Below are 14,182 nucleotides of genomic sequence, written 5' to 3'. Positions count from 1 at the left end.
TGTCCATTTCCCAACACGACTTATTTAAGATGCCGTCTTCCCATTGTATGTTCTTGCCTCCTTTGCCATAGATTAATTGACCATAAGTTCGTGAATTTATTTCTGGGCTCTTGTGTTCCATTGTGTCTGTTTTTGTGCCAGTAGCATACTGTTTTGATGACTGTAGCTTTGTAGTGTAGCTTGACCTAGGGCACGAGAGACCTCCAGCTTTGTTCTTTTTCTCAAGATTGTTTTGGCTATTCAGTTTTCTTTTTAATGTTTCCATACAAATTTTACAATTAGATCTAGTAGTTCTGTGAAAAATGCCACTGGTATTTTGATTAAAGATTGCTTTGATGTGTAGATGGGTAGTGTCGTTATCTTAACAGTATTCATTCTAACAATCCATAAACAGTATATATTTCCATCTGTCTGTGTCATCGTCAGTTTCTTTCATCAGTGTTTTAGTTTCTTGAGTACAGGTGTTTTACCTCCTTAGTTATATTTATTCTTAGGTGTTTTATTCATTTTGATGCAGTTATAAATGAGATTGTTTTCTTAATTTTGCTGATAGTTTATTGTTCATGTATAGAAATGCAACAGGTTTCTGTATATTAGTTTTGTCTCCTGCAACTTTGCTGAATTCATTGATGAGCTCTAGTAGTTTTTTGGTGGCATCATGAGGATTTTCTATGAGTGGTGTCATGTCATCTGCAAACAGTGAGTTATATGTCTTCCTTTGCAATTTGGGTTCCTTTTATTTCTTTTTCTTAACCTGATGGCTGTAGCTAGGACTTCCAATACTATATTGAATAAAAGTGGCAAGAATGGAAATCATTGTCTTGTTCCTGATCTTAGAGGAAATGCTTTCGCCTTTTCACCATTGAGTATGTTAGCTTGTCATAGATGTCCTTTGTTATTTTGAAGTATGTTCATTCTGTACCCACTTTGTTAAGAGTTCTTTTATTTAATCATAAATGTTGAATTTTGTCAAAAGTTTTTCTACACCTATTGAGATGATCATATGATTTTTATTCTTCACTTGGTTAATGTGTGTCACACTGATTGATTGGTGTATATTGATCTATCCTTTCATCCCTGGGATAAATCCCAGTTGATCCTGGTGTATGATCATTTTAATGAATTGTTGAATTCAGTTTACTAATATTTTGTTGAGGATTTTTGCGTCTGTATTCATCAGTGATACTGGCCTGTAAGTTTCTTTGTCTGGTTTGGTATCAGGATGATACAAGCCTTGTAGAATGAGTTTGAAAGTGTTCCTTTCTCTGAAGTTTTTTGGAATAGTTTGAGGATAGGTGTTAACTCTTCTCTAAGTGGTAGAATTCACTTGTGAAGTCATCTGGTCCTGGACTTCTGTTTATTTGGGAGTTGTTTTATTACTGATTCAGTTTTATTACTGGTAATTGATCTGTTCATATTTTCTGTTTCTTCCTAGTTCAATTTGAGGAGTTTGTACATTTCTAGGAATTTGTCCATTTCTTCGAAGTTGTCTACTTTATTGGTGTGTAATTGTAGTAATCTCTTACAGTGCTCTGTAATTCTGTGGTAACTATTACAACTTCTTTTCATTTCTGATTTTACTGATGTGGGCTCTTTTTCTTGTTGAGTGATTTATGAATTTTGTTAATCTTTTCAGAGAACAAGCTCTTTCATTAATCTTTCCTATTGCTTATTTCGTTTTTTTTTTTTTTTTTAATTTCTGCTCTAATCTTTGTTTTCTTTCCTTCTACTGACTTTGGGTTTTATGTGTTCTTTTTCTGGTTCCTTTAACTGTAAGATTATGTTGTTTATTTGAGGTTTTTCTTTCCTGAGATTGGCTTGTACCACTGTAAACGTCCCTCCTAGAACTGTTTATGCTGCATCCCATAGGTTTTGGATTACTGTGTTTTTGTTTTCATTTGTTTCCAGATATTTCTTTTTTGATTTCTTCAGTGATCCATTGGTTGTTTAGTAGCATATTGTTTGGCCTCACACGTACATTTAGTGTGATTATCGATAGGTATGTATTGCTGTTTTGTTCATTGTTTTGGGGTTGCTTTTATAGTTGTTTCTGGTCCTTTTCTTGTGATTTGAAGACTGTCTTTAGTGTTGTGTTTGAATTCCTTTCTTTTTTCTGTGTATCTGTTACAGATTTTTGGTTTCAGATTACTATAAAGTTTCTATCTGTCTGTGATTGTTTTAAGTTGCTGATCTCTTAAGTTCAAATGCATTTTAACAATCCTGCATTTTTACTACCTCCTAGCCTCATGGACATCATATTTTATATCTTCTTTGTTTTGTGTATCTCCTAACTAGTTATTGCAGATATTGACAAGTTTTACTGCTTTTGTCTTTTAACCTTACTAGCTTTATACATGGTTGATTGACTACCTTTACTATATTTGCCTTTACTAGTGAGATTTTTCCTTTTATAATTTTCACTTTTCTAGTTATGGTCTTTTTTTTCCCCCCACTTAGGAAGTCCCTTTAACAGTTCTTGTAAAGCTGGTTTGGTGGTGCTGAACGCTTAGCTTTTGCTTGTCTGTAAAACTTCTGATTTCTCCATCAAATTTGAATGAAAGCCTTGCCAGGTAGAGTATTTTTTGTTGGCGGTATCTCCCTTTTATTATTTTAAGTATATTGTGCCAGTCGCTTTTGGCCTGCAGAGTTTCTCCTGAAAAGTCTGCTTATCACCTTTTGGGAATTCTTTTGTACTTTCTTTTCCCTTGCTGCCTTTAATATTCTCTCTTTGTCTTTAATTTTTGCCATTTTGATTACAGTGTGTCTTGGTATGGTCCTCTTGGGGTTGATCTTGTTTGGGACTCTCTGTGCTTCCTGGACCTGGATGTCTGTTTCCTTTCCTAGGTTAGAGAAGTTTACAGCTATTGGGTTGTCAAATATGTTCCTGCCCCTCCCTCTCTCATCCTTATGAGACCCCTATAATGTGAACATTGGTATACTAGATGTTGTCCCAGGGGACTCTTAAATTCGTTTTATAAAATTGAGGTGTACTTGATGTACAATATTACATGTTTCAGGTGTACAACATAGTGATTCACAATTTTCAGTTACACTCCATTTATAGTTGCAAATTATTGGCTGTATTCCCTATGCTGTTCAATATATCCTTGTAGCTTATTTGCTTTATACATAGTAGTTTGTACCTCTTAATCTCCGGGTATACCCCTATCTTGCCCCTCCTCCCTTCCTTCTCCCCACTGGTAACCATTAGTTCATTTTCTGTATGTGAGTCTGTTTCTTTTTTGTTATATTCACTAGTTTATTTTTTTTAGATTCCACATGTAAGTGATATTATTACCTTATCTGGCTTTCTCTAACTTATTTAACTAAACATAACACCTTTTAAGTCCATCCATATTGTTACAAATGATGAAATTTTGATTCTTTTTTATGGCTGAGTAGTATTCCATTATAAATATATATATATATTTTATAAATACATATACACACCACATCTTTATCCATTTTTCTGTTGATGGACACTTAGGTTGCTCCTATATCTTAGCTATTGTAAATAATGCTGCTGTGAACATTGGGGTTGTCCTAATTTCTTTTTGTTTGTTAGCTCATTTTTTCTGTTCAGCTCCAGTGATTACCAATACTCTGTCTTCTGGCTTGTGGATCCATTCCTGCGTGTCATCTAATCTACTATTGATTCCTTCTAGTGTATTTTTCTTTTTTTTTTTAAACTTAATTTATTTTTGGGGGGAGGGAGGTAGTTATGTTTGCTTATTCTATTTATTTTTGAAGGAGGTACTGGAGATTGAACCCAGGACCTTGTTTTAGCTTGTAGAGAGGTAAGCATGCTCTCTACCACTTGAGCCATACCCTCCCCCCTGAATTTTTCAGGTGTTATATTTATGTCTATTTGGCACTTCTTTATATTTTCTAACTCTTTGTAACTGTTCAACTTTTTGCTCTATTCATCCACAGAATTTCATCTAAAGTTCTTTGATCATCTTTATGATCATTACTTGGTGACTAGGGCTATATTATATGCTCTAGTGGGCCACCCTGTTTGGGCTGCTTGGGTCCTTCTGTTGTGTGGGCAGACTACTGTGAGCTGTCTGGTGGGCATGGCTGGCCCCAGTCTGGTTGGTTTCCAGGCCCTGCCTTGTGTGGAGACTGCCATCTGCTGGTAGGTGGGGCTGGATCACAAGGCTGCTGGCTCCTAGTAGTCCCTTGGTGTGCAGAGCTGGGTTCTGGAGTGGGTAGTTGCAGGGGGTGGGGGTGGGGGTGGGGTGTCTGTGTCCTAGATCTAGTGTTGGCCTGCTGGTGGGCAGGGCCAATTCCTGACACAGCTGACTGCTGGATCTGATGTGTCTCAAAGCTGGTGATGGCCCACTGGTGAATGGCGCTGGATCCTGGGGCAGCTGACTAAGGGGTCCAAGGTGTCCGGAGCTGGTGTCTGCCTGCTGGTGGGTGGGATCAGGGCCTGGGGTTTCCTGGGGCTGGTGTTTGCCTCCAGGTAGACAGTGCTAGAGCTAATGCCAACTCACTGGTAGGCAGAACTGGGTTCCCAGGTCTCTGGCTGCAGGGCTTTGAGGGTCTTAGAGCTGGTGTTGTCCTGCTGGTAGATGGTGCCAGATCCTGGACTGGCTATCTGAGGGAATCCAAAATGTCTCAGAGCTGGTGTTGGCCTGCTGGTGGGTAGGGCCAGGAGCCAAGGGGTCCTACAGCTGGTGCATGCATGCTGGTGGGAGTGGTGGGTCCTGATATGGCAGGTGCAGGACTGCAGTGGTCCTCAGGCTGATGTCCACCTGCTAGTGAGTGGAGCCAAGGTCCAGGGTGTCTTGGGGCTAGTGCTGTTTCATCGGTAGGCAGATCCAGGTCCTGAGGTCTTTAGCTGCAGGGTCCTGAGAGTCCCAGAGTTGGTGTTTTGGCCTATTGGCAGTAGGGCTGGTGCCCTTTGGGTCCTGGGGCTGGTGTCTGTCTACCCAGCGGTGGGCAAGGTGGTCCCAGGGCTAGTGCCAGCTCACTGGTGGGCAGGAGCAGGGTCTGAGCCATCTGGTAGACAGAGCCGGGTCCTAGGTTGACTGGGCTCTTAAGGCAGCAGGCCTGCTGGTGGGTGGGGCTGTCTCTACCTAGCTAGTTGCTTGGCCTGAGACATCCTAGTACTGGTGCCAACAGCCTGGTGGGTGGGGCTGGATCCCAAAGCTAGAGAGGACTCCAAAATGGCACTTGCCAGCACCAGTGTCCACGTGGTAGAACAAGCTCCCAAAGATGGTTGCCGGCAGTGTCTGTCTCCAGAGTGAGCTACAGTTGCCTTCTGCCTCTGCAGGAGATTCCAAGATCAGATGGTGAGTCTGACTCAAACTCCTTTCAAATTACTGCTTCTGCCCTGGGTCTTGGAGTGTGTGAGAGTTTGTGTGTGCCTTTTGGAGTGGAGTCTCTATTTCCCACAGCCCTCTGGCTCTCCCAAAAGTAAGCCCTGTTGGCCTTCAAAGCCCAACATTCTAGGGGTTCATCCACCTGGTACAGGACTCCCCAGGCTCCGACCACTCACTTCTGCAATCATAATTGTCCCCTGATTTGTGGGTCATGCACCCGGGGGTATGGGTTTTGACTATACCGAGACTCCGTACCTCCTACCCGTCTTGTTGTGTTCCTTCTTTATATATTTAGTTGTAGATCTTTCCTGTTAGTCTTCATTTTTCTCATCCATAGTTTCCCTGTAAATGGTTGTAATTTTGGTGTGCCTGTGGAAGAAGGTGAGCTCTGCCGTCTTGGCTACGCCTCTCCCCTACTGGAATGAGTTTTGTTAAAACAAAAATTATATTTGAATATCATTTATTTGGGCAATCAAAGGCACTAGTCTGAGTATGCTGCTTTTTTTGGAATGGCCATGCCTGCCCACTTTAGAAGTTCACATATATGAGCAGCTTGATGCAGTTGGGAGACTTCAAGGCTTAAGACTTACTTGAGAGAATGATGTTACAATTTAGTAGAGCCACAAAAATGCTGTTGTCTCCCTATTCTGTTCACTTGTATTACCATACATCAGGCTGGCTTAAGTGGTTTCTCAACAAGTGATGGTTCTGAACGGTCTGGAAGGGACGTAACTGGGGCATGGAAGGGACTAGGGTTAGCCACCCTGCCACTTGTCAGCATGAAAAGCCCTATTTTAATTGCCTGTAACTTCTGTGTCATCTATGAAACTAAATTCCATGAGGCCAAGAACCTCTTCTTGATTGCAATACATATATAGGTGCTCAGTAAGAATTTTTTGAATGAGTCACAGCATCATTTAGTTTAGGTTTTTATTTTTAATTAATGTTTTAAAGGTACTGATTAGTGTATAGGTCTATAGGCTCATGACAGTAACTACAAGTTGTCGTGCACTGTATTGTGAAAAGTTTATAGTTGCGTTTTCTGGTTGTTTGGATTCTAAATTGGATTTTGATTTAGTATTTACAAAGAAAATTATTTCTTCAGCTGAAAAAAGTACCAGTTGTTTAAAAGTCTGTGGCCATATTATCTCTCATACAGCCAGCTTTCAATTATATACGATAGGGAATTGTTTGGGGGTTTTTGTGTCTGTGTGTTTTTGATATTTACAAATACTGCTTAAAAAAGATAAATACCTGAAATCACCAGCACATTTAGAAGGTGCTCAGAAGTGTTGAATACAATAACAAATTGTAAAATAAACTGTTAACAGGAACTAGCAAAAAAGCAACAGAAAGTGGAATGGGGGCAGCATGAAGTGACAAGCAGATGGGAGACTCCCCATGTGTTCAGTAAGTTATTAGTAGGTTTAGCGCATTTCAAATTATATATTAAAGTGTTAGAATAATATTTTGGATAAGAGAATCATAATTGTTTTTAGAAGAGTGGTGATCCTAAAACATACTTGAATGCTTATTACTTTCTTTTAAAGCTCTCCTTTAAAGATTCCTATTTTTGAAAAATTATAGACATTTTCCACTCATCCTTGTTTCAGTCCCATGGCTCTGCTTTGAGAATACAACTATATGTTCAGCCAACAACTTAGTCAACTTATCAAAATACCTTTTACATTACAATTTTTAAATTTCAACTTTTTCAACTTTTATTTATCTATTTATTTAGGTTACTGTCATGTTAGGTTAATTTCATTTGTTTCGCAGTTAAATTTTAGTATTTTTATGTGTTTATTTTTGGTTCACACTTTTCCAGGCTACACCTTCCAAGGCCTTCCTCCAAGATCACAGTAACATCTGCCTAAATTGACTTCATTACCTTTATTTGGGGGTGGGGTACATTTATAGATAGCTTATAGGTATCTTCATGTCACTTCCCTGATTTAAATATTGGAAAAAAGCTTCAGTAATTTTATTGCTTTTAGACATTATCTCACATGTTCTGCCCGATCACTTTAGACTTTTAGAGCTCTCTATCAAATATAGGCTTTCTTTTCACCACTCTCTGCTCTCATCCTTTTTGCTGCAACAAAAGTCATTTGTCTCCTGATTCTCCCATGACTTCTTTTTATTTTTATCCTAGTAGAGGAGGACACGCTAAATTCAAATAGCAGATCTGGTACTTCCTTTCTTAGTCACCTTAGAATTAGAGACAATAAATGAATAGAGCCTGGGATGGAGTCTGGTGGATGGGAAGGATTTCTATTAAATGGCAGTTGTTTAATAATACCCTTCTCCCATCCATTCATGACCATAACCACTTCCAAAACCCAGCTTAGCTAGACTTGAATTCACCACCCCCTCCTTTTTTTTTTTTTCTTTCCTGTATTCTCAACTCTGATGCTCTGTTCACACTTATATTCACTGCCATGCTGCTTTGTATCTTCACAGCAGATTGTAACATCCTTTTGTGTTGCCTTCTTCCCCCAGGTGCCTCATACTATGCATTGTGTGCACAGTAGGCATACAGTAAAGGATGCTGATTGGCAAGGAAATCAGCTGTGCAGTTCTAACTTACAAGAGGAAAAGACAGTTGTAAGGATCATCCTGAAAAAATATTGTCCATGCAATAAATTACTTAAATGGCAAACGAGAAACATTCTAAGGAAACAGTGGTCTTTAAAAGTCGATACGGTTTCAAAACTATAACAGAATTGGGAAAGCTTTTCTTAAAAAAAAAAAACAGAACATCCCTCTGTATAAAAAATACTTCTTTCACCTTTTCTCACAATCATTTATTTTGTTTTTTTTTTAAGAGGCATGTTGAGAAGACCAAATCTCTGTAGTTAAGCACTTCTTTAACCACCAGGTGGAAGCACCACATTGGGAGTCCTCTGAAGGCATCCACTAATGGTAGGTAGACTCGTAACAGTATGTACAGACTACTCCCAGAAGATGGATAGTTAGACTAGAAAGCAAATAACAGGAGTTCTATTTCAATTGTTAAAGGAAACACGAGCTTCACATTTTTTCCTGAAACCCCTCACTGTTCACCCTTCAGAGTTTCATGAGACGAATACTGTGCTTTTGTGTTAAAGAATCTGTCCGGAATCAGGAAAAAATGTTTTAATTAACTGACTGTTAATCAGCTGTTATTTTAGTATAAGCTCTGGAAATTTTAATGACTATGTAAGAAAGTATAGCAATTGGGTAAACTGGTGCTTCTAAAATCTGAGGTTCCATTCTTTAAATCAGTTCTTTCATTATAAAAGTAGTAAATAGAATATTTCAAAGATGAAGTAGGAAAAACACAAACATCCTACCATCCCCAAAATGAACTAATCTCTTACAATTTATTTTCTTTTACTTTTTTCACTATGTCTAATATTTTAAATGTTAGTTCATTTAAAAATTGTACCTTGCTTTGGAGGGCAGGATGGGGAGTAATGAATGCTATAAGGAGCTGCAGATTTAAGTATCAAAGTCTAGCTAAAATATACCAGAAACTCTTGCTAAAAGTGTTCCTATATAATGAATTCTCTTCTGAAAATAGAAAAACTCTCCCCAATTTATTTTCTTAACTGAAATATTTGTCACTTTTTAGAAATCGGTACCTGTAAATTAGTCATTGCCTACTCAGTCTTGTCTCATTTGAAGTATTTGTTTAGCGTGTTTTGGGGCAGCCATACATTAGCCCAGCCTCTCTGTCCTATGACTAGAAGTTCAATATTAACAGAGATTGCATTGATGAGGGTTAGGAAAGACTGTTAGTTTTCCAGTTCCTAGAGGAGGCAAATCCTTTTTTGTTCTGTCCTTCAAAAGCACGTTGAAATCAGTAAAACATTATTCAGGACAAAAGATGCTCTATATATTAGCATTTCCCAAAATGTGTTTAGAAATCTAGATACGTAAGTTCAGAGCGATGGTACAAGGCTAAAGTATTTAAGAAAATGATTCCATGGCTAAGTCTGTTTGGGAAATCCACTTCTTTCCTGCATTATTTTTCAGATATCCTTTACTACATTACTGTGCCCTGGGAATTTTCCAAAGGTTTTTTGTGGGGAGGGGTTGCGTGATTGTGTGTGTGTGTGGTTTTTTTGCACGTAGGCACACTTTTCACCTATCATCTGCCCAGTGGCACAAGTTAATTTGAATGGGTATATATTATATCATATAAACTGTTCTGGAAGGACTACTTGGTCTTTGAAGAGTTATTGCAATATTATTGCCTCATAAAAGGTCATTAGATTCGGTCTTTCCCAGGCTTTATTTGCTTATCAGCTCTCTCTGGTATGTGGACTTTGTACACTGGCATAAGTATTTGTTTTCAAGGTAATGTAATGGAAAGAAACAACATTCATTGTTTATATGAATATTCTTTATTGAGAATCAAATATTCTCATTTTACTGAATTCAGAGGTAGTCATGGCCCCTACCCAATAAAACTTTATAGTCTTAGACAATTCGTGCATTTTAAGTTCTTATAGTACAAGAGTCACTGAGAAAACTTGTAAAATCAGCTTATGCAACATCTATCAGGCTGTGGAGTAGTTCACATGCTACAGTATGATAAAATGGTTTGTGAGCAATACAGTACAATATTTGCTTTATCAGTGGTACATACTATAACGAAGTTAGACTCTTCTCTTCAAACTTCTACTTTATGTGCTGTCAACTTTTTTTTTTCCCCTCTTTAACCTCATCATTGTTCCCCTAACCTCATTCTAAATCTGTCATAAAACAGGCATCAACTGTTGTCACCATGTGGAATAAGAACCAAATTTTTCAATCAGAAACTTAGCCTGCTGTGGTGAGACAATATGCTATGCTCATTTTTCTGAATTCCTTGGGAAAAGATATTTCTAATCTGGTGCCAGATATTTTCACCTTCTAAAGGTAGAGTTAACCTCTCCTACCATTTTAAGAAACATTACAAATGCAAATTTGCTTCTGGGACGGAAACGTTGATTTCTTAGACTTGTGGAAATACTGAGAAGAGGCTTTATAACATTTCTGATAACATCCAACAGCTCAAGTCAGCGATAAATTAAGCACCAAAATCAACATTGACACTTATCTGCAGGGACTCAACATTTCTCTAAAATACTCCCCACCATTTAAATTCATTCATGTTAACATTTATTATAATTTGAGGAGGTACAAGAGAAAAAGCTGTGTTACTTCATCAGTGTTTCCTTAAATATTATTAAATGGTCATTTTAGCTAGCCAGTGTTTTCCGTTTTTAGGCCAATTCTGTTTATTGGTCTCTAATAAGTTGTATTATACTGCCTTCAAAATATTTATGCCCCTTCAGTGTTGTTCTTGCTCCACCTGGGCAAGCACCAAACCTGGCACCAGCGTGTGGCATCTTACACCACTACTTCTGACAGTCACAGAATTAGCCAAGCAGAGGCCTTCATTTTACAGGTAAGGTAACCGAATGTGGGGTGTGTTTGATCGCAAGGCTCCTCCTGCCTTCTAATTATCATTTTATTACATATGCTACCTTCTTTTCTCCTATCTTGAAAACATTTACCACGTTGGTTTCTTTATAAAAGGAACTATCCCTGAACTTAGAACCCGAGGAGCATAACCACCAGCTTAAGCGGGTGGAGAACAGGAGGAAAGGTGTTATGCAGGGAGATTTGGGGATCTAGTCTCACTGTAGTGAGAATTCCATGATGGTTTCTCCTCTTGAGCACTTCACTTGATTAGTGGAGGGCGTAGCTGGGATTCTACCACACTAAATCCTTGTAACAGACTTCATTTCCAAGCACAGAGCGGTTGCTGCAAAATAGGTACCCCAAACCTGCTCCGAACGAAATTCAGATTTGGTTTATATTTGGTTTGGAAATTACTCTAAATTGTTCTGCTTACCTCTAAATGGTTTTAAGTTTGATTCTGATAAAAGTTTCTGACTTTAAAAACATTCCCTTAAGAAATTTACATTAAGGCTCATGAACCAAATCAGATTTTGGTTCATTTCCCTTCAAAAATTGCTGTCTTAGAAAAGGAAAAGTTAGAATACTGGATAGAAAATTGTTTAGGACTTGATGGTATATCAAGTTGAGTTTTAGGTACTTTTACATGTAATATACCAAAATAGTTTTCTGCAATATTATATCAATATATACTTTCAAGTATATAATAAACTACTGCTTATTTAAATAAAAATGATCAAGATATTCAGGTTATTACCGGATTTAAAAGAAGTTAACAAATTTTGCTTATATTAACATGTGTGATTTTGTGCATGTAGAATAAACCTGGCACAGGAATAGCTCCTAAATGCCCATGTATCTCTTTTTCATATGTGGTTCCCAAGCATGTACCAAGCCCAGTATAGTTTTTGTTTCCAGATCCCATAGAACTTTCAATTTAAAATAAGAGCCAAAGCAACTCACTTTCTATGAGCAGTACACAGCATTCAGAAATCTACTTACCACAGTTGCAATTTTTTTGTTTAATGCCCCCCCCCGCCCCCTAATTCTTACATACAATGTTTTAACAGTAGCAAGTTGCTAGAAACCTTTGTTCATTCATTCAGGTCCCACCATGTGCTAGGATCTGAGGATTAAAAAAAATAAGTTTTTCAAACAAATTAGACCCTGGCCTCAAAGACCTCACACTCTACTAGAGAAAAATCACACATGGAAGTAGAAGATCATAATACAGTGTTGTAAATCCCATAATAGAGGTAACCTGTTTAATTGGGGAAGCAAAGAGGCGGGGCCCCCAAATTGACAGGAGGAGATGAAACTGGGTGGAATGGGACGATGGTCAGCAAAGGTCTCCCAGAGGAGTTGATACCTTAACCAAGTTTTAAAGGAGTGGGAAAGAAAAGGTAGTTGGTCAGAATGGCATTCCAGACACACACAGCCTGTTATGTGTGTAGGAATTACAAGCAGTTGATAGTTGATTTTTGTTTTAAATAGACTCCTTTCTCCAGTGCTGTGAGGAGGATGGATCTGAAGAGGAGAAGGCTGGGAGCAAGAGACCAAGAAAGCTGTTGCCATGGTTGCAGGTAAGCTATGACAGCCTAAACCTGGCAGTTGTTAGCAGCCATGAAGAAAGGGTAGAATCAGTTGACACTTACAGATAACAATCTTTAGTGACTGACTGAATATATGGGATGGAGGAGGAAGAGGAAGTGTCGCAGGTGACTCCCAGGTTTCTAGTTTGGTGCTGTCAGCAACTCAGAGAATGCAGGAGGAAGAGCAGCTCTGGGGAGAACAGTATGTTCAATATTCAACATGATGAGTTGGAGGTATCTGTAAGTCAGATCCAGGGAGGTGCGTCCAGTGGGCAGTCAGACCTGAGTCTGAAGCTCAGGCATTTAGGGATCTTCAGCATAACAAAGGACTGTGGCATCCGGCTGCAGAAAGGCAGGGGCCCTTACTTAACTGAACTATTATTTGGGGGCTCTGTAGACAAATTTGTCATCCCATCAGGCCCATATTTCTTGGGCCACCGAGACATGGTTGCCTATTTCTTGTATTTCCTTAGAACATTGGCAAAACTTAATATTCTCAGTCCTGTCATCATTTCTTCTTGTGCAGAAAATTATACATATGGCACTCTTCACATACAGCACACGTGGCAAGATCATGTATATAGTAGGTAGTCAATAAATGTTCATCTTCATTGCTTATATTCATTTGGCTCTGTATACAAAATTAGCTCCTATTTTTCTTGCAGGAACTTTTTTCTTCTCAAGTTTAACTTCTTAGAAATTTCTAAGACTACTTCAAGATTAAGTGTAAGTGGGCAGTACTCGATGGTTAGGTGTCTTCCATCATTAAGACTAAATCATTCCTTTCATTATTACCATTCATTGCTTGTTGCAGGATTTGGAAACTCTTCTTAGGGAAGGACTGTGGCATTTATCCAGTCAGGGTCCCACAGAGGGAGTTAGAGTTGCAGTAACCTGGCATGAGTAATCCCTGATTCCAGGTGGTGATGGGGGTTGAGTTTCACATTTTGCTTTATTTGAACAACATGTGAAAAAGAGTCACTAAAAATAAGAACAGACTGGGCTTTGTTGCAGCTGAGTGGCCTTGCAAATCTTTATAAAGAGGAATCATAGGACATGAAAGATGTGATTCTGGGATATGATCCAATTGCTCTCTGAATGGAAGTAAAATATCCTTTTTAAGAGCACTGAAGTTCTGGGATTTTGAGGGAATAGTCACCTTTGTGAGATGTGGATCGTGTCCAGGAACTATAACCTGAGAGGAAACAAACAGTTATCTGAGTGACTTCAGATATTTTGTGCTGCCAACACTAAACACTGATATCCATCACTAAAACGCAGCCTTTATAAAACACGTAACATCTGCCAGGTCTCCCAGGCTAGTAAGAGCCAGCTTCAGTGCTGAGTTACCCAATGCCTATTGACAGGGACCACAGTTGTTAATGCTATTGCTGAGAATTACAGACTGCAATAAAGACAGTTCCTTTATCTGAAGATGCAAGTCAGAAGTCCGAAGCAATAGACTGATTTCTGCCTCCACTGTTTTCATGGAGAGCAAAGGTAAAGGGTTGACTGTTTCTCTTTGTCCCAAGTCTGTACTTAATCTTGATACCGAATCAGGGTACTATTTATAAGTGAAATTCTTTTCTCAATTTATTCCATTTTCCTTGCAGCTGATCTGAGTGTATAAGTTTATTGCTTCCTTGAAAAGCTTTGATTTTTACCTGGATTTGTCCATATGAGTCTGAGTCTTCAGCTAGATTTATATTTTTGGTGGAGGAAATGATCAGGAAAAAGACAAATGCTAAGCTAACTACAGACTATATCCACTGAGAAATGCTTTTATTATATATGGTAGAGAGGGAA

The 14,182-nt window shown here is 38.6% G+C and overlaps 1 protein-coding gene across 3 annotated transcripts in view; it reads right to left on the bottom strand.

Annotated features, from left to right (window-relative positions):
* Positions 1-9,702: 9,702 nt before the first annotated feature.
* CPM (carboxypeptidase M) overlaps positions 9,703-14,182 on the bottom strand; it is a 76,825-nt gene continuing 72,345 nt past the window's right edge. For all 3 annotated transcript variants that reach the window (XM_064491701.1, XM_064491700.1, XM_064491702.1), the window contains exon 9: positions 9,703-13,571. In XM_064491701.1, coding sequence (XP_064347771.1) covers positions 13,329-13,571 — 243 coding nt within the window. In that variant the 3' untranslated portion in view covers positions 9,703-13,328. The remainder of the gene's footprint in view (positions 13,572-14,182) is intronic.

Source organism: Camelus dromedarius, chromosome 11 (assembly GCF_036321535.1).
Source record: "Camelus dromedarius isolate mCamDro1 chromosome 11, mCamDro1.pat, whole genome shotgun sequence".
Taxonomy (NCBI): Eukaryota; Metazoa; Chordata; class Mammalia; order Artiodactyla; family Camelidae; genus Camelus; species Camelus dromedarius.
The sequence above is the reverse complement of the archived record's forward strand: the minus strand, read 5'-3'. Positions and strand labels throughout refer to the sequence as shown.